Source organism: Hypomesus nipponensis, chromosome 15 (assembly GCF_054491055.1).
Source record: "Hypomesus nipponensis isolate SF chromosome 15, ASM5449105v1, whole genome shotgun sequence".
Taxonomy (NCBI): Eukaryota; Metazoa; Chordata; class Actinopteri; order Osmeriformes; family Osmeridae; genus Hypomesus; species Hypomesus nipponensis.
The window spans coordinates 9,088,648-9,111,214 of record NC_140375.1 but is presented as its reverse complement, the minus strand read 5'-3'; the positions used below and the strand labels follow the sequence as shown (position 1 = coordinate 9,111,214).

Here is a 22,567-nt window from a genome sequence, read left to right as displayed (position 1 = left end):
GCTACACTCAAAGAGGGGGACATCAACCATCATTATCATCATCTCCCCCCCTCCCACAAACCCCCCACCCTCCTACACAGAAATTCCAAACCTATGATGTCATCCGCTCCAGCTATAAAAGAAACATTACCTCATCCTCCTTGTGGCCCCTCCCCATTGGGCGGCTTCAAACTCTCGGGGCATTTCATGGCCAATCAGACGCGGACACACCTCCCTCACCCCTCTCCCTCCCCTTCGCCTCATCAAAAGCAAGCTCAGCAAGGTTTGTGCCGGCATTAACCCCTCGAGTGCCTCGAGTGTTGGCATGTTGTCGGCACTTTCCAAGAACAAAAAGAGAGCTACAGAGCATGGACACATTGATGCAGTGAGAAAAAACAGACCCACCGTAACCCCCCCCCCCCCCCCCCCGACTGAGCTCCTCAGATGGCTGCTAAATGGGGGCCTTTGTTGTCTACGGAAAACAGTTTGTTTGTGCTTTAGCACCATGCATTATATTCAGCAGGGGCGAAGCAGGTACGGGGGGAGTTGGATTGCAATGGTGCCCTCAATAGTGTGGATGCCGGCAGTTTCCTTTGTTGCTCGCTAAGCCCTGACTGACTGGCTTTCAGCACGTCTATGCACATTCTGTCTGAGGCTGGACAGACTGAGAATGCTGGGTCTAACACTACGCGACCACTGATAAACAAGTGGTGTTACTGTTCTCTCCATCGATGGCCCACCATGGTCCTCTCTCATACAGTTCTGGTGAGAGCAAATGGAAGCTCAGCTCAGCGTCACAAACTTGTGGATACCTAGATGTGTGGCATGAACTGATGTGTCCGCTGCTATAAAAAGGGTGTATTGTTGGAGGTCATGCATTATTTAAGTTCAGAGTCGGGTCAAATAGGCTAATTATCCAAATGGAAGAGAGTGACACATCTAGACTTAGGCATGGAGAGTGTGATAAAAGAATTGTAAACTGGGCCAAAGGTTGGTGGTAATTTTAATGGATAGATACTTATTCAAAAATTTCCATTTCATCTTTGTAAATGCCAACTGAGGTAAATGTTGGAAAATACAGACAGTCTTTCTAAAATGTATTTCTAAAGAGCACATAATCTACTGAGTGATAACCAGGACCGTGACCTAAGTCTTTCGATAATACCCATGAACAAAGTGAGTTGCTGAACTCATTTTAAGGAAATTATTTTAAGAAGCTTTAACCTCCATAGTAGCCACATTCCTTCACTTAATATTAGCCTGATTGTGGGGCAAACAAAGCCCCTAGATCACGGGGACAAGCCAAAAGCAAATCACAACATGAACTACAGGCTAGAGCCTGCTATAATTCAGGGGGAAATGGGAGAGGTGTCTCTGACCTCTATGAGCAGCTGAAGGACAAGGGAAGAAAAACAGGGGTGGAGGAGGAGCAAAAAGAAGGAGAGAACAGGGAAGCAATATTGCCCCGTCCGTCATCTCTCCCTCCCCCTTAAACAGTCTCTGCCAATCAAATCCACCCTGAACAACAATTCATTTACGCAGCGCTGCCGCTTGCTCCGCCAGGACAAAGATAAAATAGGGAGTCAAGGATGTGAAATGAAAGAAATAAACAAGGAGATTTAATCCCATCAATGCAGGGATGTTTCGTTCCCTGGCTGATCAGGCCGCCAGCCACCTGTCAATCACAAGCCCACATAGCTACGGTACCCGGTTCTGCTTTTCATTGTCAACTACAGTAGCAGCTGGATATTAAGGGTAATCTGCTTTGATGGGAACAGACATACCTGAGACGAAGCACAGGAAAAGCTGTTGCTTCATCAGTTTGAATCACAGCATGGGAACTTCTGTCCATGGCTGGCTAGTCGGCATAACGGTTTTATAAAGTATTTATATACTGCAACACTAACTGATTCCCACATCTGTATAGTACAGCCATGGCCAAAAGTATTGGGAGCGACATACATATTGTGTTTGCAAATCTAGCTGGGCCTTGGCATAAAATAACATTATTTCAGTAAGTCATATCATCAGCACAGGGGAAAGTGTGAAGTAGTTCTAGCCAGGTGAAATCATTCTATCATTCTGATTGGATTTTAAGAGCAGATTGACTGCTGTAAAAGAGGGGACTATTTTCATATATTGAAAATGTTCGCCCCCAAAAAAGCTTTAAAAAATATGAAATGTGCCTTATTGTATTCCAGCATTCTGTAGAAACATGTGAAAAATGTTCCTCAAATACTGAACCAGCAAACTTTGCACTCATGTCTCATTGCCAAAACTTACGGACACGACTGTACCCGCACAAGTATGACATAAGCTATATGCTTAGTACACTTTCAATGACAATTCAGTGTCCTGAACATACCAAATAAGCTGCACGGCTCACTATTGAGATCTATAAAACCATGGAAAACACAATTTACAGCTTTCTTTTTAAGAGGGGCGACTTTCGATGAACAATTCCTCCAAGATTGTTTGCCTGGCATTAGGCAACATGCCCATCTACTGACACACAAGGCATAAACAAACCTGTAACAAAGAGAGCAGGCTAAGACTGAACACAGAGGGGAATGTGTTTACCACAAGCACCAAAATGGTTGCACAAAAAAACTAAACTAAATCCTGCTGTAGGGTATAGGGAATCTCTAATACTCCATAACTAGTGCCCTATTTACTGCAAAAGCAAAGACAAAACAACAATACAACTCACACTGCTATTACCTCTAATCAAGGTGTACATGCTTTGGAGATTGTTTTCAGATCCCCTTGCTGGGCAATGCAAATTGGACAGGAAATGTTAGCTTGGTATCTCTCATACACACTGACTGAGTACAAACGGAAGCTGCAAAGGTCAGTGCAGTATGTTTCTCAAGCTGGAAGTTGCTGTCAAATAGAAGGGGGGGATAAGTCCAGTTAGGATCAGAGTTGTCTGTCAGAAACTAGAGAGATAGCCAAACTGAGGAGGAGCTTTGTGACAAGTGTGTCGAGTGTGTGCACACTTCTCCTGAACCAGACTAAACAGACAAGAAGGCAAACACAGCGCATAAAGTTAAACACCTATGCTGGGAACCACACGGCCAAAAGACACAGATAACCTGTTAACATAAAATATATATACTGGAAGTTACAGCCTTTTGTTACTCGACCGAATGATGAACTAAATGAAGGAAGTAAAACTTGGACTGGCTTCACACCCAGTCAAACTCATTATAACTGAACTGTCACTCTCAGGAAACCACAGTAGTTAAGAGAACATGAGCAGCTTTCTAAACGGTAGCACACAGTTCCTTTCAGTTCCACAGTGTGTAAAAGTAACAACACAACAGTAAAGTTCAGGCACTAATGAACTCCAACAATAGCACCATTATTCAAATTATTATTCAATAATAATAATAATAATTATTCAAATACAATGTTGGAAACGGCAAGGAACAGGGTGGATATTTCTTATGACTATGATAGACTACAAGCATCCAAGCTCATGGCTCATAATCAAGAAGCAAACTTACTTCTTTCCCCTGATGCGGTTCCTATAGCGTTGGTCCCTTCGTGACATGTCTCCCATGAGAGAGAGGGCCTTATTGTGACACCCAGGAAGCAAACTCATGTTAGTGGCAGCGCGGTACAGAGCTAGAGGAGTAAAGAGCAGCTAAACCTCCACACACCACCACCAGTGACACAACCCTGAATGCGTCTCTCCGCCCTCCCCCATCCTCTTTCTGTCTGTTTCTCTTTTCGCTGCAGCTGCATTCGGGGGCCTCTTGTTTTTTTCATTTGCTTTCCACTGGTTTCCGGTCCTTTGCCCTCGCTCTCAGCTTCCTTTGGGAGCGGTCGCGACCCCATGACATCACAGCCCTGCCCTTCAGTTTTCCTCATTCCTCCCTTCTGCCCTCAGTCCCCCTGGCTTTACCAGCGTATGCCATCATGCTGCAGCAGAATCAGAGAACCTCCATATCTGTAACCTGTTCTACACATTCCCTATACTACATGATACTGCCCACTTCACTGATGCATCCACTCCGCTAGCAAACGGAAAAGCTCATTTCCTGATTAGATCCTTTCAACCTACTTTCATTGTTTCCGTATCAGTTTACCAACCTTATTGGAGGACTCTGATATTCTCCTTTGCGAGGATTTAATCTGTGTCTCCTCAGCACATCAGACGAGGGGTTAAGTCGAGGCAGCATTTTCTTCAAAATATTAAAAAGAAAATAAGGAAGAAAATTTCTACTTTTGAAGATTCAATATCTTTTTGAAGGAGTCTTTTTTCCCCCTCAAATTTCAAACCAGATTTGAACAAAAGCGTATTTGTATCTTTGGAGCACTGGAATAGTCCTGAGGATGGTAACTGAGCTGATCTCCTGTAGACCTCTCCCAGTTTGTTTCCTGATTGTAAGGATCACTGAACACAGTTTTGCTGTTGCTCTGAATTCTCAGTTCCCATCTGAGACACTTCACAAACCCCCCTCTACTCTCATAGAGGAAGTCAACACTTTCACATCTCTGTCACGACACCCCAGGTGACTGAAAATCCCAACACTGTTCAATTACTTTTCAAGCCATGATTAGTCCTGCTGTCTAGGGATGTGTACCACTGTTAACCGTTAGCATGAGATTGTTACTGAACCATACTACGTACAACATCAGCACTGGGGCACAGTCAATGACATAAAGGGGTATATTGAACCCTCTTTTCTACAGGAACACCTGCACTCCTTCTCTTGGCATGCTGCCAGTTTTACTAAGCTGTGTTTTTTCTTCTTGACTGCATATGTGCTGACTCATTGTGGCTCTCAAACTGCACACAGTCCTCTATCACAAGAAAAATATTTTTCTCTATCCACAAATGTCTTCAAAAGCCATACGGCCTTGTGTGAACTAAGTGTTTATCTAGGTAATTGTACTGTAACAGAATGCAATACGCGCCTTTGTAATTTTAGTTGTAGCTTTAAGTGTTACCTCTTAGTAAAGAACGCGTATGTTCCCCTATCGAAGAAGCATCTTCTTCATAATGCAGTGTTTTTTTTCATAGGAGACATCCTAGCTGCAGATATAAGTCAGGGTGTAGCCACAGCAGAGGCAGAGAGGAATGTGTCAAAATAATCTTTTATCGACGAGGGCAGTCAGAGACTGAGCTTTTGGTGCTTGACCTTGAGAAATACATTTCTTTCTTTCTGTCCAAAGATTCTACAGTGAGTGTCTATTCTGTTGCAAAATCTCTCCTCTCTTCAGCCAGTACACGATTAACAATTTAACTTAATGCATGACTCACATCCTGTGATCCAAGTGTGAGTATGATCCATGTGAAACATGTAGCACCATGCAGTGGTAAGCAACATGCACACTATAGCAACAGTGAATACTTTTTATGACTTGCTGAATTGCCAAATTGCTGAGACTAGAACCTGCTGTCCATTCGTTAGCCCTTAGGGGCTGGAGAGCAAGTGGGCCGAGGTGTTCACAGGACCAGAGCCAGTTAACGACGTAAGAGAGAAGACCTGCATCTGCAGTGTACTGCAGCAAGAAAAACCTGCAGACCTGAAGCACAGGGGTTGGGCACCAAAATCAAATCAAATGTAAAATGATGCTTGTTAAAAGCATCGACAATTTAGGCCTAACTGCTGCATATAGAAGAACTGACTACTATGTGGAGATGTCTGCTCTTTTCTAGCACAAGTTACAGAGGGGATACACATTATATCAGGCCATGTTTTCACCTGATATAATGTGTACCCCCTCTCCTAACATGCAAAGGGTCTGTCTTGCCATCATGCGTGTTATTTTCTGTATTATTTTGGTCACAATGAACAACCTGAGATAATATGGAGAGGACTATTGAGGAGCATATCTGATAAGCATATAAAATCAGCAATTTGAGAAGAACCCTTCCAGCATAATTTAATTCCATCAGCCCTTGTCCAACTGGCCGAGTGCAGAGTGCATAAACTAAACTCTATCATTGATTGTTTGTGAGTGTGGTTAAAAATAAATTGCCTTCGCAGCTTTTCATCCGTTAAGCAAAAACCAAAAAAAGCAAAAATAACTGGTTAAATGCACCTACTAGCTGGGTTCAGGGAGTACTTAGTCAACTTCCCACGATGCTTGTTTGAGTGCAGGGTTGACAGGGTCCAGCCTCACACTGTCAGAGTCCGAAGGGAAGCCGACCAATAGGAGCCCGCCTTGTCGTGGGAGCCCCAGAGTATTTTCCCATGAAGCCTCTATTGCTGCCATTCTTTGAAAACAGGACATATACTTTTACCCCTGGGACTGACAACTTTCTACAATTAACTCTGTGCTTCTCTCTCTACCCCATTGTTATACCTTTTCATTTGGACTGCTTTAACTGCTATCCCTGCAATAAGTGATTAGTTACAAGTGAGGACTATAAAATAGCGACTGAAGAGCCTTTGCTCTTTCAATGTTCAGATTTTTCCTGCATTGCTAGTAGGGACTAGGGGACGTGGGCAATTTTTTGCCAATTTTCCGAAGAAGTCACCAGCTGGAAAGCTGTTTTAACACCCCTTTTCCCCCCCACCACCCTCATCCCCCCGCCCCCAATTTCCATGTAAATCCCCCTCCCCAAGGAATCTGGAACTGGGTCAGAAAACTATTACTTCCATTTTCCAGACAGGGAATTTTGTAACAGAAGGCTTCATGAGTTCAATCTGGGCAAGCTATAGCCATTTGGTATTGGCGATAGTAATGGCCTTCTAGTATCTGTTTGACATACAGTCTGTGCATACAGTATTAGTGGTTGACGGTATGACAAGGACATAAGGAGGGGAAGTGAAACCCTGCAGTCCCACACTGGGCTCAGGTGGATGACATCCAGCACTTGGTAAAGTGAAAGAGTAACAACTTCTTCCCCTTCAAGACACACACCCACACGCAATAGAATATGCTTGCTTGAAAATACTCTGCCAACAGTCACACCAGAGCGCAAACACGCAAAAGGCACACACACGCACACATTAAACACCCGCACAGAATTTAATACCTTGGTTCATATTGAAGAGTGGCCAGATGTGGCTGTTTCCTCTCATCATTGGCCCATCTGTACACTCTCACACCAAGACACTCACACACACGCAGAGATAAAGGCTCTTGCTTCCCATATTGTACGCATGGCATTAGCAGCGGATCAAATGCCACACACACACACACACGCTCACACACACAGCGGACAAAAACCCCAATGCCTCCTCAACTCTCCCTAGTGACCCACATGTCCTTCTCAAATCCCCCCATTTCTAAAGTCCAGCTCTGAAAGTCTCTAATGCAATTCAAAGCACTGAGGCCTGTGAAGCAACTTCCCCTGCACACAAAGGACCCAGAATGATGTCCCCCACGAGGACAACCACGAGCTGGCCAACACAGAGAGCCCACGTCATGGAAAACCAAAATGGCTACATTATCACTTGAGATTTCAGAAAAAGATTTCATTTTCAAAGAGATGTAATTACAGATGCATGAAATGGCTACTGACAGAGAACAAATTCATCTGAAGGAGATTTACTCGGAGTAAGAATAACTGGTTTCATCTTTTGCCTGTTTTTGGGAAACCAGGTTAGACAGCCTGCAGAGGGAGGGAGGGACGAAGGGTGAGAGAGAAACGTGTTAAAGTGTGAAAGAGAGAGGGAGAGAGAGAGCGGGGAGGAACAGGGAGAAAGTGTGAAGAAAGAGGGAGGGGCTATTATATAAGAACCACAACAACAACAAAATTCTATTAATACACAGGAGCTCCCATGGGTTTTTTGAGAGGTTAAAAGACAAAAAAGCAGTCCCTGTGTCAGTTAATACCTTCTCTGCCTCCTCTTAATTGGCTCATCAGTATTAACAACGGTTTTGCAATCAAAAGTGCAAACATCTTCCTCACCTTCATTGTCGTTCCATAAATCTTTTTGGTGGGAACAGTTGTTAGGTAAATGTATCGGTAGACTCAAATGTAATCTCTGCTGGAGGGATAATAACCATTGGCTATTAAATTGGTAATATAACATTGTTGGTTTAATTTACCGCTACCAAACCAAACTGTGATAAACACCACCAGGATGAGCAAATTTGCTCTCATAAGAGCATCCTGTCATGTACAGTGCACTAGGTAATTTACTTCAAACATCTCTCGCCAAAATGTGTTTATTCATCTTCTGCCACGACATTGACGAGAGCACTCTGGGAGATTTGAGATGGTAAACTAAATCAATGTGTCAGTTGTTTATGGTCCCAATCTGCAGTACTACTTGTCCACACAAACAATAGTACACACGCACGCGCACACACACACACACACACACACACACACACACACACAAACACAAACACACACACACAGACACACACATACCCTAATAAGGTCACTCTGGGTGCAACTCACTGCCCCAAACTCCAATTCAGGAGACTAATTTTATCTTGAACTCTTTATTCAGCGATAAAACTCCTACCATTCATAAACTGCTGGCAATGAGTAACAGCAATTGTCAGGGGAGCATACAGTAACAGGAGGCAAACTGAGAAAGGATTGAGACCAGTGGATGAATTAGCCATGAACCATCTGAGTTAGGACAGTCGAGTAAAAAATGACAGATTTCTAAAAGAGTGAGGCTCAGCAGCACTTATCTTCCTGTTTGTTGGTCATTTCTACACCGAACAATGATGGTGAGCCGACTGCAACTGATGACACAGTCCATATCACGCCTGTGGCATACTGATTGCTAACGTTGTGTTACTGAACCATTTACTGGGGATGGTGTCAAGCTTGAGGCTGTGTGTTGTCTCCTCACAAATGGGTCCAGACTCAAACAAAAAGGCATTCAGCAGACTCCCGTGAGTAAATCTAGAATTCTTCTCCGATGCAGGAATAGAACTATTTGGCTGAATTGGAAACAGAGAGTTTGACTACAAGCCAAAGGTGTGTGTTATAAGAGAACTTCCAGGGGGTCACTGAGACTGGTGTGAGGTTTCAAGGTTGAAATTGTGGTTTGTGTGTGCGTGTGTCTATATGTATGAAGTAGAAACCGAACTAGCACTGTATTATTGAATGAACTAGAGTGGTTGAAGAGAGTGGTACTATATGAAAGGGATGCTTTACAGAGCTGGTCCTAATTGATTTACACATCTTCCTCTCCCCATTTTCTCTTCTCTCTTCCACTTTTACCCTCAGCATGCATCTCTCTAATTCAATGAATGTGGGAATCATTTGCGCAAACCGCAAGACTGCGTTACTGATGATTTATGTATTTTCATTGAAGGATTTTCCTACCTAATTTGGCCACTCAAAGAAATATAATGGCATATACTGCACAGTATTAAACTCAACAGGCACTAAAGACACTGAGCTGACTTGCATGCCAAGGTGAATCATGTAGGTTTGGCACCAGTCTTTCCATCGCAGTGACCAGAAAACAGCTGAGCAAACACAAGGCTTGATGGGATATTGAGAAATAAATAACAAATGACAGGAGAGCTTCTCACCCAAAAAATTATCCTGGGTCATGACCACAAACGCAAAAACAAAGTGAACTCGTTCTTATGCTGTAAGTGAGTCATCTCTCTTTTCCCCTGAAATTTTGTTGAAGAAAAATGAAAATAGGGCGAGTGGTTCCCCTTAAGCTATCCCAGACATTAAAGGGGTAGGTGACACGTGCACTTAACATGTTCAAAGACTACTCCTAAGCACACATTGATTTAGTCAGGCACTGCACTGTCTACTAAAGGCACCGCATTGTACAAGGTGCTGGGCTCACTCAGAGCATTGATGGACATCTGAAAAGCCACTAGTTCAGTCCATGTTAAATGAACTGGCTAGGTCAGTGAGCATTCCTAGCTAGCTCAAGGGCAGATATCATGTTAGAATGGAACTCAAGGTTAACCGATGAGGTTACAGTAAGCAGAATGGGTATGTGTTGGGTAAGGAGAAGGTTTTCACTGAATTATGAGCCTATGGTTTACACACAACACCAGTTGAGTAGGTATGCATTGACAAATACATACAAATTGAAGACTGTAACCCAGTTATAAGAATTGACCACTTAAGGGTTCCTGCTCCACTCACTTGAAGCAGACTGTGTGCCAGTCAGTGTTGAGGGCCTGGAGGTACTGCTTGTCATAGATCCTCAGTCTGCATCCCGCGCACACGGGCAAGCTTCCGCCAGCTGAAGGACAAACACGCACACACAATAATATGGTAAATTTCTTGAAGAGAAAAGCTAAAAAAAAAAAACGATAAGCTTTTTTTTTTTGCAGTGTATAAAACTAAAGCTGTCTAGGGAGAAAAGTGAGTCAACTGATGTCAATCAACAAAACATCCAACATCTAAAAAAAGTTGTCCTGAAATGACCAATTTCTCAGTTAGGCCTATGTTGGGTCAACATTGGCCCATCATGGATAAAGGGATTGTGGGACACTTTGAGTAATGTGGTGGTTTTCAGTGCTGGAAGTGTAGCGTTGTGCACCCTTTACATCTATTAATGGTGGTTGGTGGTTAGTACAGTAGGCCTATACTTTGTCAGAGTAAAAAAAATAGATGCAAATCGAGGAAGATATGGCTTAGCATGATCATGGAACATAGTGCTCTGCTGTATGAAGTGCAAATCTTCATTTGGACAATTGTATTTAAAGTTCTAAATGGATCAGTACTAAAATTAATAACTGCTGCAGTGTACTTCAAATATTCTCAAGAGAGAATTAAACATCAAATTGGAATTGCCATTCTGGCTCTCACCAACAAGCACTGTCTCATTTGCCTAATGGTTCAAAGAGACAGTCTTGCTGGAGTAGTTTTATTGATTTTCCAGACCAACAGATCCAGTCTGCCCTAATGTCTTTGTCCACCATTATTGGTGCCTCTCTCTGACAGTTCTGGGCTCCCTGGTGACCAGTGATCCCTCACTAGTGCCAGATTGAGATCCATCACACCCTGACACACACAAAGTCAGCAGTCAGGAGTTAAGAGTTATCTATCATGTTCATTCAGTTCTGACAAAGGGTGACAGTCAACCTTTGGGTTAGTATCAGTCTAGTCATAGACTTTGTGCTTTTCAAAAAATACAAAACACAGTTGTTGAGTGTTTTTTTTTATGGGAAAACAGAAAAACATAAACCTGAACCTAAAAATAACCTAAAGGTATTTTAGACAAGTAAAATGTTATGATAGGCTAAAGAAATCAGCTATATAGCCGAGTTCTAGTTGGAATTCCAACTAAATGCTACTTAAACGAACTCATAAGGCCTACCCTACTTTTCACTGGAAACCTGCTGGCCAGAGTGACAATTGTTAGCAAGTGTTTCTCTTTTAAACTTTGGGATTATTGTTATAAATTCAAAAACGCTGTTGTTACGCCATATAAATACAGTACAATGAATTGGGTAAGGGTTTCTTTGATATCGTTCATTTGAGATTTAGCAGCAGCCTCTTTCGTGTTATTATGCAGTGTTGTCAGTCTGAATGCTATCTCCGACAGAAAACCAGTTTAGGTTTTGGTGTACAACAAGGTTAAAGGGAACATTCGGAAGATAGTAATACATTGCCAATTCTGACTCTCAATTATTAGGCTACATGTACGAGGAATTAGAAAAATAATAGGTTATTAGCTGGAGCATCAAGTATTGAGATGCGCTTACTAAGCGTCCCGCCCTGACACATGCCAGAAGACAACCGATGCTATTTATTTTTGTACAACTGCGTGGATAGATAAAAACTTGAACTCACCTTCCTCCTCTCCCATGCGTTCGTCCTTCCAGGTACAACAGAGCAGCATCAACCTCATTCACTTTCCGACCCGGAGCTCCGTGAGAGCTCTGAAGAACAGATAACCGGTCTCAGACTCCGACCACAGCCCAGCAGTCGTGAGAGTTGGTTACGTTTATCCTCGCTCACAGCTTGATACTGCCTTGGAGGATATGCGGCGATTCATTCGCAGAGGATGGGCCAATGAACCATTCAAGATGCTAGGGAATGGAATTTATGGGTTGGCCAAACGACAACAATCCCTGGAAAATGCTTGAAAATTCGTCTGCGCAGCACACGCAGGGTTCAGAGGATGCGCAATGCACCCATTCTATAATCAGTAAACTTGCTTAACTCTTCGTATGTCTGGTACTTGAACAGTCAATTACAATAACAATGTTGGTCCTATATATTTAGTATATTAACTATGAAATTATGAATTGGTAGCCTATACCTTCAGTTCCAAAACTAACAGAACAATTAATTAATTATTAACTATCAAACTAATAATGCCATAATGTCAATGGCTATATAAACCAATCCGGGGGAACAACTGTTGACAAATGTATGCTTTTAACTAGCAAAGGTTGTCCATATAACGATTGAACATGTAAGACAATGAAGTATATTTTCCTTAAACATTTTATTTTGTTATTCAATAAAGCAAATAAATGCCAGGATTTTCCGGAAATTTGTCACATGTGCGTCGTGGAAATAAAAAGTGCAAACCCCCACAATTCCTCCTTTTTGTTTAAATAAGATGAATAATGTCCCACGGCAGAGAGGACACGATCTAAACCAGTACGGCTCACAGGCAGTTCATCAACAGCACCGATTATCAGAACCGAAGGGAGTGAGAGTCCAATTACAAAATACAGTACACATAGAGGAAAGACGTGGGAGAATGTTGTAACAAATCAGATATATTTTTGGTCAGTGGGCTTTCTTCAATATAAACGAATTCAATCCCATTGAAGCTCACCCCTACATCATGTAGACTATACACACAAACTCACACAAAAAGCTGTTATACAGTATTACAGTTCTCAACAATGAATAAATGCATATGGAAAGCATGTCAAAAAATCATCATGACTGTTTTTGTCATATTTTAGAGAAGTTGTGATGATAACTTTGTAAGTATTGAATGGTACAAATATCTTTCAAATTGTAATGAGACAAATTACAGTATGGGAAACTACAATGACTAAAGATATAATCTGACTAACATACTGTAGCCCAAAATACATTGGCACTTCATACATACATAATGTACAAGCAACATCTTAGTTACTTTCTATTTATTTTTACTGTGACATACTTTGAACTAAAACACAAAAGAAATGGAGTAAAGACCAACACTATATGGATCATTACACAGCTAGAACCTACATGATGAATGTGTTATCGAACACATTTGGATTGTCATCAGCTTACCATGTTCAAAGCTATAATGCTCTTCATACTCTACAAGTTTGGAAACATGGAGGTAAGGTGCTGAGGAATACTTAACCGTGGCACTTAAAATGAAAATTGGCAAAGTTACTGGTAGCAGATGGGCAGCATGAAAACTACCCACTCTCCCTGCTGAAATCTACCCAGGGCTAGAAATAGCAGCAGTCATAATATGGATCCAGAGGCAGTCCTGAAAGTGGCTGAAGTTTATCAATACTTTTACATGCTTCTGGGAGCTCAACCTTTTGACTTATTAGTATCATGAATCCTTAACATTCGAACATGCCATATGTACAGTAGACACTATACAGTTGCTGCAGTGAGTCCACTGAGACTGCAGTGAGCGGGAGTTTTAAAATGACAACTGTCTGCACACAGAGAACCTTGCTGCCTGGTGGCACAGTCAAGTAAAGGAAGGGATCTGTTCACATTCTCGCAATATCTATGGAAACACACACACACACACCCACACACAAGCACACAACATGCACATATACACTTTGTCCTATAACCCCACATACAAGGTGGTAAATATAGGAGGACTCTGTAGAGTACTACTGAATGGGGAGCATGACAGACATTATAACAGCCAATGAACAACTATTATAATGATAAAGGCACAATCTATAATACTAGTCACATCCAACGTGTGCACAAAGTCTGGGTTGGTAGTTTTGTATAAAAAAAAAATGCTTATGTCAAATAAGTACAAAATATCTTTCCATACCAATGGGGGAGTTTTGCATTTAAAATGTACATTCTAGATCATGCAGTAGCACCAATGCTGCTTGAGGTCACTTTGCATCACGAGAGGTGTTCTACTTCCTCCTCCCACAGTATTTGCCTTGGCATCCAGGAACTCCTCCTGTAAGGTGCATATACATTAGGGGAGGAAGGTTACAATTCACAAATTGTAATTTGGCAGCATCTAGTCGCTATGATCTTTACCGACTGGATGCTGAAAACTAACCTTTTCAAAAATATATATATTTAAGCTCAAAACACATGTTACCTAAACTGAAAACTCATTGACTTCATAGGGCAGAGTTTGGGAGCGTTTGGGATGAGAAATCAGTTGAACAAAATGCAACTACTTTGCTACCAAGAGTCTCACAAAAGATTCCTACCTCGATAGCCTCCTCCTCCAGCACCTCCTAGAAAGCTTTGGAGTGGTCCATATTTGGCAGCTTTGGCTGAAACAAATGTGGAGCAAAATGTTAGCAGTACTGTTACATTTTTGTGTCTTTGGAGAGGTTTCCACATAATTTGTATGTTATTTGATTCAAGTGCACTCATTAGTCAAGAGCATTTTGGCAAAGTAATTATAGCCACATGTGCTGAGTACAAGTGTCTATTAATATTTGGGATTCGGGTGGATGATGGACTTTGCTCAGATATTTAAGGTGCCCTAAAGACCTATTACAATCTCCAAGTCACATAATGCTTTCTAAACTAGCCGGTGCAGTTATCTAAGAAACCAACCATGTTTTCTCATGAACTGTGGAAATCCCACTGACAATAATCTTCCATGCTAAATAAAAAGAAGATTAAATGACGCTCCGCTCGCAATCTGCACTGACTAGCACTCAATGTTCTGTTACCCTAGTGTAATCTCCAAATAATCTGACACGAAAGTCAGTGAAGAAATGAGTGAATTTAGGACAAAGAGGAAACTGAACAGAGGTCAGTCAGACATCAATTTGAAAACCTCGACAGAAAAATGTGATGTCATGTCTGGGTGGGTTTTTAAAATAGAAAACATTCATCAGTACCTTGTTGAGGAGTCAGAGGAGCTGTAGCACCGGCACCATACCCTGCAGTAAACAGACAAATTAGACAATGACAAATAGGAGGGGTAGTAACATGAGGGTATTGGCCAAAGGACACTCATTTCTGACTGGTCCAGGAGCATTTGCTAAGGCCAAGAAGCTTGTTACAGTACCGACAGCCTAATATTACTTCAAAATTAAAGAACATTTTACATCATGGTTACTGCTGCTATGTAACTAGTAATGTGTTTTCAGCCTACCGAATAATTCTCGGAAGTTAAGTATAGGTTTACAGCAGGTGTCATTATAAAATCTTTGTTGCCAGATTAATAAACCATTTACTTGTTTGATAAGGATTAATGTAATATGAAATAATCTGTCTCTTTTCAATTTGAATATAAGAACTGACTAGCAGTTGCAGGTGCATTACTTTGTGTGTGTACAACATTTTGCTGCACTGAGTCACTGAGTCAGAAGAACAACGGATTTTGATGGAATGTGCAATTTAATTAAATGTAAAAATTTGAAACAATTGGCTACTAGAGGAAGTAGAGGGAGGAAGAGGGTGAGAGAAAGGGTCCTCTATTCTTAAAACACTACTTAAACAATTGGTCTTTACACGCTTTGAGAACCTACAATACTATAGGTTCCTCAATCATAATTGGAGGAGCAGAAACAAAATCATGCATAAGAGAAGTAGGGCTGCATAGGGGCTCTCAACAGTTTTGGTTGCGTCCCCTCACTCAATCTCTCATTTGGCAATTTGACAATAATCCACCTCCTGATCCATAAACAGTGAACATGGACAGTTAGGAACTCGTACATGCCAAACATACAAGGTTTTAACATAGCTTATCTTTCTAATGAATATTAGAGTGGTCTGCTGTCACATAGGAAAGGGAAATATACTGTCTCTATTCTACTGGGCGAATGTTTAGATACATATATATATTGCATAGTATCAACTCAGCATAGACAGTGAGTAAAAAAATACTATGTTAGGAACAAATCCATCCAATCTTCATCCAGCAGACAATATAAATCTGTAGATTCAAACCACAAACTGTGAGGTTCACTATTTTGTTGTTGTTGAGGAAGGTGGTAACATTATGTTATCCCTTTGAGAACTGCTTTTTGCTCATCCCTTTCTATTCCCATCTCTATGAAAAATGGCCCTCCTGAGTTGTCTCTGCAGCAGAGGTCATTGATTTATTGCACACTGCACAGACCTCTGGGCTCAATATACAAAACACGGTCTTCAGAGTTCACTATATAACACATAGTCCTGAGGGTTTACAATAGGACTGTGTGCTGTTCTCTCTGTCTCAAACCAAACTATTACCACAACTATGTAAATACACATTCACATCTACACCCGTCTCATAGGATACACAAATCAAATAAATAAGAGTGCTGAAACAACAGATCTGTGTTTACATATAGAACCCACAGTACATTGGACTTGCATACAGGAAGTTTATGTTGTAAACCTTACCTGGGAATGCTTGTTGAGGGTAGCCTCCGCCGTAACCTGGTACTACCCCTGCCCCTGCGATATCAACAACCAATTAATCAACAATAAGTTTTACCTAACAGTGCAAAAGACATAACCATGGCCTGATTTTAAAGGGATGTATTTCTACAAAGTACAGTATGGGCAAAGTACTTACATGGATACAAGTGTTTAACATGTATCAGGATTAAGGAGTCTCTGATTGGGTCACCATTGTGCCGTTCATTTGTTACATATTTTTTGAAAAGCGGAGAACTGTTTCAAACAGTATTTATAAAGGGGCTCTTTCAGGGGCAAGCTTTAGACAAGTGGGAGGTGGATTACAGCTACACACTAGCCATTTTGCTGGGGGCTGAGAGAGGAGTCTGCACAGCCTGATAAGACTCAGCCCTCAATCAGAATGGAGACAGACAGGAAGAGTGGACTGTTCTGATCCCAAACATGACTTGAGTTGAAGGCCAACTGGTTCAAGCTTTGAGAATAAGATGATTTGACTCTGTGCCTGTATTGTGTTACTGTCTTAACAGAAGCACCAAAGTAATGCAGTGTGCATAGACACCACATACCAGGAGGATGGTTTTGAAACAACTATGGTGGAAATGAGAGTGTCTCTTACCTGGTTGGTATCCACCAGCAGCACCCAGATTACCATAGCCTAAGAAATGGAGGCAATGCTTTACCACGATGACCAATTTATACAATATTTCAGTGCTCATCAATAAAGCATTCGCTGTATTTTTTACTGTTGTGATTGGCTGTATTGTTTATATCTACTGTAAGAGTGACCCACTTCCACCCATTGTTTATTACATTACTCAACATTGTATACATTCCAAAACAGCTGTGTTGTTGTCAGAACTGTTTGACATCTCTTTGACATCTAAAACTCTTTTCAATAGCATCATCATAGCTTCATTCCTTGATCAACACTCCCACTCTCACTGTAATTTTGGGTAGAACTTCATGGGCACAGATCGTCCTACATGCCTGGCAGCTCATTAGAGTTAGCCTCTCCAGAGGATTGTGCAATCTTGAAACCATCACACTTTGATGTTGCACAAACCGTTTCTAGGTCCAGTCTCTGACAGTAATCACCGTCCACAGGGAACGAGTGTGCCGTTTTTCTCATTCTTTTGTATCTAGTCCAACAGCCCTTTTCATGGGAGGGCTCACTCCTGGTTTGATGTTACTAACTGATTAGGATGTGGAGTCATGTAAACACATGAACTATTACTATTGATACTGTATAATACTTCTCAGATTGATAGCAGAAAGGCAGCCTTAGTAGCAAAGGCACAAGCCTTTATGTATTAGGCCTACAGTACTACAACTATAGCACTACCACTTTCGGGATGAGAAACATCTTATACTCTCCTTGAAAATGCATAGCAATTCAATAATAATTACCTGGTATTATCAATGTACTGTACCCTGCTGCAAAACACAGTATTAAACTCAAGCTAAAGTGCACATGTTGTCCCTATTACCAAACTTGATGGGTTGTTATTGTGTTTTTACCTGGTTTGGGTGGTTTACCCCCTGCTCCAGCTGCAGTTCCTGCTCCCAGCCCAACACCAGCAGGATAGGCTGCACCTGAAACAGCATACAAACATAATGATGGAGTTAAATAGTCACTTTCTCATGTGACAACAACTCCACAATATCAACCCAACATTAAGCTGTGACAGCAAACTCTTGTTCCAGAGGGTCCCACAGAAAAATGTGTTTAAAGGTCTCAAATATGCAGATGAAAGCAGTTTGTGAAACTTCCTGATCCCTGACCGTAATAAATCAAAGAGCATGAAGAATCTACCTCCACTAGCATACAGTCTAGCTAACAAAAACACAATGGGATAGGAGATTCCTGTTTGTTTCTGGAGGACTACACTTGGACAAGGGTGTGATCTCCCATGGGTTTGGTGTTTGATTGGACATTGGAGATGGTGATATAGTCTTGCTGTAATTTTCTTTCCGGCACTGTGTCAGTCAGCCCCCATATCAGCAATTTGCATGCCCCTTGAGCAGGAAGTACAGAAGGCTGGCATTTCCTGTACAACGGTCACTTTGTACCTTGATCTCTGGAAAATTGGTTTAAGAAACAAACCAAAATGTGTACACTTTTTTCTCTTCCTCCTTTTTTATACATACCCTGTCCATAATAACCTTGACCATATGGGTATCCTCCTGAATTATGAGGACAAAGAAAAAAGTTTTATTCCTGAAGTGACCTCACCGTCAAAGGGCACCAGTAATTGACTCAATTAACATTAGGTGCAGTATATTTAAAAAGCGGGGCATTTGAGTTTCGAGTTTTATCAAGAAACGGATATAGGATGACTCAGAAACAGTGCAGTCTGTTTATCTCAATAATGCAACAGTGACATCATACCTGTCCCACCTCCAGCTGTCAGTGGAATGCCTGCTCCTCCTGGGACCCCCCCTGCTCCTCCTGGGACACCCCCTGCTCCTCCTGGGACACCCCCTGCTCCTCCTGGGACACCCCCTGCTCCGCCCACTACTCCAGCCCCCGGAACACAGAAGCAAACACATGAGAAACATCTTCCATGACCAAATGTGGTCCGAAGGATGCAAAAACAAAAACACTCACAAACCTGGAGGTTTCAGGGGCTTGGCACCAGGAAGTGTGCCAGCTCCGGTACCAGCACCAGCACCAGCTCCAGCACCAGCACCGTAATAGGGACCTGAGACACAGACAGTAGTGTGTTACTATTAGACGAACAGCTATGCTTCAAAACTGAAACCTTGGTTTCAGTGGTTGCTGGGTGTGGGAGATGCCTTCCATCTTTTGATCTTCATGAAATGACAGCATAACACTGTGTACAGGGCGGCAAGTGCAGATATTCATATTTTACTTACCCCCATAGCCACCATATGGGTATCCTCCAGCACCTGTGAGGAAATATGAGCCATAAGTACTCTCTATTATGTCTGGAACTTCTGTTAGTGTGGGTGGAGTTTGACATTTTTGCTTTAAGGACTGTATGATTCTCTGCCAGTCTTGCTTCCACTCATTCGTAACCCTCATAACCTGAACCTGTGCGTAATTGCACCCTAGCCATTTACAGCACAATAGCCATAGTTGTGTGATTATCACATCCTGGAGTTATTTTATGAAAAAGCTGATTCTGTATTTCCCCTTGATATTGTTGTGTATGCACCTTTCCTATTATTGATTAATGCAGCACATCATCCATACTGGTGTGTTGACAGGATGGATAATTGTGCTTTTATGGCCATATAAAAATGATGAGGAGCATATGGACCTCTAACATACAAACAGCAGTATAGATCAACAGCATGCGGAGAGAGAGTAGGCGCTTGTGCAGTTTTACTGCACCTACAGTAGAGTCATGATGCCGTGACCTACATACATACATACATACCCTGTCCATAATAACCTTGACCAAGATTTGGGTATCCCCGATACGGGTATCCCCCTGAATCATGATGACAAAGAAAAACACTTTTATTCCTGACCTATTTGCCAAAATGTGATTAGCTTGGTTACAGATGCAAAAACTAGAGGCTTAACTAAATGTTAAAATGAGCTGATTCGTTCAAATGAACCTACTAAACTAAATGTTACTACAAAGGTACTGTCGACATGCTGATAATTAAATTGCTTGGTCAGCCCCAGGTCAGCGACACGTGGTTTACTATACATAAACAGATAACGATCCAACAAATGGATGTCTGGAAGCAATTTTTTTCTGAACAGGAAATTAATGCTGCTATCTTACCGACCGAAAACAGCTATCCTAACCTTTGCCTACACTGCATAGTCCTCAGACCCTCTGTACTTTATCTGTCTGCCATATATTGAACAGTACTTTAGGTGAATGGGCAAACCACTCCTCAAATACTCAAATAAAACTAAATCATCAAAAATCTAAACATAAAATACCATGAAATGAAATCAACTAGAAACAGATAGCCTGACACAATATTTGAGCCTGTCAGCACTATGGATATTTAATTAGAATCTATTACCTTAAAGCATAATTGTAACATAGTGTCTGTGTTTGACCTGCATTAGAAAAGGCTTATGGTGCCACTCTTTGTATTTCAAGTGGATGAAAATCTATAAAGGCAATCAATACATGTGCATCCCATTATATACAGTACATGGGGATTAGTTTTTTTATTTATACTTCTACATTGGGATGCTGATGTGTGAGATTATAATTAATAATAGCATTTTTGAATAATTCATGAAATATTGATTTGAGAATGGCATGGGTTTCTCACACCGATTAATCAATACCTATAGATCAAATATATATGTTAAGTGTAGTGACAGTATAAACATGTATCAGTTTTCTTTCAAATAATACATAATATGCATTATATGTCATATCATAAATATGTGTATTACACATTTTTTACAACAATAAATATTTACCTGCTCCCGGTGGTTTAGGTGCTTTCCCACCTGTACCTACACCTAAAAACAGATTTTTTTCCCATCAATCCACCTGAAGTCAGAGTATAGTACCTCTTAGCACACAAACAGCACACAGGGCTGTGAACACCATTTAATGCCCAAGTCAAAGTTTGATTTAGCACAATTAAATAACAAAAAAATATGATACATCCAGTTTTTTTTATATGTACTCAAATACACTTCAATTCAATTAACCACATAAAAGAACATAAACATATAAACATAAATCCTCTTACCACCGGGTTGCTGCACTCCTGTGGCAACTACATGGAAGAAAAAAGAAAGTTGTCATCAGCAAACACAGTTGTATTGTCTCAATCAACAGTTTATTTGTTTAATTAATAAGTATCCATCTATAACGTGAAAGAGTTCAGAGGCGTAGAGGTGATGAGATTGCACTCACTAGGCTGGCCCTGGCCTGTGGTACCAACTGCAAATAGACAGGGTAGTATCAATCATACTAGTTAGATGGTATTTGATATATTTGATTAACTTAGCTTTCAGACATTTAATGCTACTGAACCAATGCATCACCCTGGGAAAAACAGGAAAGACCCGGAACAGAAAAGTCTGGTCTTGGTGTCAACATTGCGCTTACCACCAGTAGGGGCTGCAACGCCTGCGCCGCCTACACAGACACACAAGCACACACACAAACACAGAGACACAGACACACACAAACACACATGCAGACACACACGCAAACACAAATGCAGACACACACAAACATTACTCCTTTAGTTAGACCATATTTTTTGAGAAAACAGAAGTATGGAAACAAAACAAAAAACATAAATTTCCCATACCAACACTTGTTCCAGCTGCAACAGATAACCAGCAACACATGTTACAGTAAATCACTGTGTTTTTGTATTGTTCCATTTTATGACTGATTACTGTTTTTCAACAACTTACCACTTGGTTGAAGAACTCCAGCACCAACTGCAAATAAGATTTGAATATATTTGTAATCCATCAGAATATATATACATATATATATATATATTTTATTTTTTTTCATAATTCACGAACAAGTGTACTTACCACCAGGTTGGACACCTGAAAAAAACAGGTGAAAAGCAAAGAAAAAATTGACAATAAGAGTTATATACAACCACATTCAGAAGCAGGAGGTAAGTAGTTCTACACAACATTAAGAAATTATTTAGGCACTGTTAGTGTTTACAAACTCTGTAATGACACAATTAATGACTGAATTAACGCACAAATGAATGATAGAACAAAACAGTACAACAGTTAACATACAGTAACATGTAGAAAATCTGGACAAAACAACTATAATTTTAAAGCAGGGACAATATACTGCCAAGGATATAGTGTCATTTCTTATTTTACTCTTGGTTGAAAATTTAGTGAACTTCACACTTTGAAAAGTAGACCTCATATCAAATATTAAATATGATCTCCTGCTGTAGATTTTATGAAAGAAAAGGTCATTAAATAAATGGAAAAGTGAAGGTGTAAACTATAGTAAACCAAACACTATCTCTGCAAACAGTTCTTATTTTGAAGGAAGAAAATTATCAGTTACATCAGTTTATATATAATCCAGTGTTGAACTAAGAAGGAATGGGCACTTATCAAGCGCAGAAAGCTTCAGGTTAGTATAAGGAAGGGTACCCTGGTGATATCAGTGACAC

The 22,567-nt window shown here is 41.0% G+C and overlaps 2 protein-coding genes across 3 annotated transcripts in view; both read right to left on the bottom strand.

The window, feature by feature from the left end:
* limk1a (LIM domain kinase 1a) overlaps window positions 1–11,842 on the bottom strand; it is a 37,260-nt gene extending 25,418 nt beyond the window's left edge. Inside the window, exons 1-2 of one of the 2 annotated variants that reach the window (XM_084673645.1) lie at window positions 11,687–11,842; window positions 10,031–10,130 (exon numbers count right to left, since the gene is read on the bottom strand). In XM_084673645.1, coding sequence (XP_084529771.1) covers window positions 10,031–10,130; window positions 11,687–11,744 — 158 coding nt within the window. In that variant the 5' untranslated portion in view covers window positions 11,745–11,842. Of the gene's footprint in view, window positions 1–3,488; window positions 3,549–10,030; window positions 10,131–11,686 lie in introns of those variants that run through there. The other variant, XM_084673646.1, reaches the window with a different exon arrangement.
* Window positions 11,843–12,328: 486 nt separating this feature from the next.
* Window positions 12,329–22,567, bottom strand: part of elna (elastin a) — a 75,414-nt gene continuing 65,175 nt past the window's right edge. Inside the window, exons 51-68 of the mRNA XM_084673644.1 lie at window positions 21,951–21,965; window positions 21,822–21,848; window positions 21,713–21,727; window positions 21,505–21,534; window positions 21,310–21,336; window positions 21,143–21,169; window positions 20,865–20,906; window positions 19,846–19,899; window positions 19,319–19,351; window positions 19,054–19,143; window positions 18,831–18,959; window positions 18,590–18,625; window positions 17,960–18,034; window positions 17,058–17,096; window positions 16,424–16,477; window positions 14,932–14,973; window positions 14,287–14,352; window positions 12,329–14,024 (exon numbers count right to left, since the gene is read on the bottom strand). Of these exons, the coding sequence (XP_084529770.1) occupies window positions 13,978–14,024; window positions 14,287–14,352; window positions 14,932–14,973; window positions 16,424–16,477; window positions 17,058–17,096; window positions 17,960–18,034; window positions 18,590–18,625; window positions 18,831–18,959; window positions 19,054–19,143; window positions 19,319–19,351; window positions 19,846–19,899; window positions 20,865–20,906; window positions 21,143–21,169; window positions 21,310–21,336; window positions 21,505–21,534; window positions 21,713–21,727; window positions 21,822–21,848; window positions 21,951–21,965 (848 nt within the window). The 3' untranslated portion in view covers window positions 12,329–13,977. The remainder of the gene's footprint in view (window positions 14,025–14,286; window positions 14,353–14,931; window positions 14,974–16,423; window positions 16,478–17,057; window positions 17,097–17,959; window positions 18,035–18,589; window positions 18,626–18,830; window positions 18,960–19,053; window positions 19,144–19,318; window positions 19,352–19,845; window positions 19,900–20,864; window positions 20,907–21,142; window positions 21,170–21,309; window positions 21,337–21,504; window positions 21,535–21,712; window positions 21,728–21,821; window positions 21,849–21,950; window positions 21,966–22,567) is intronic.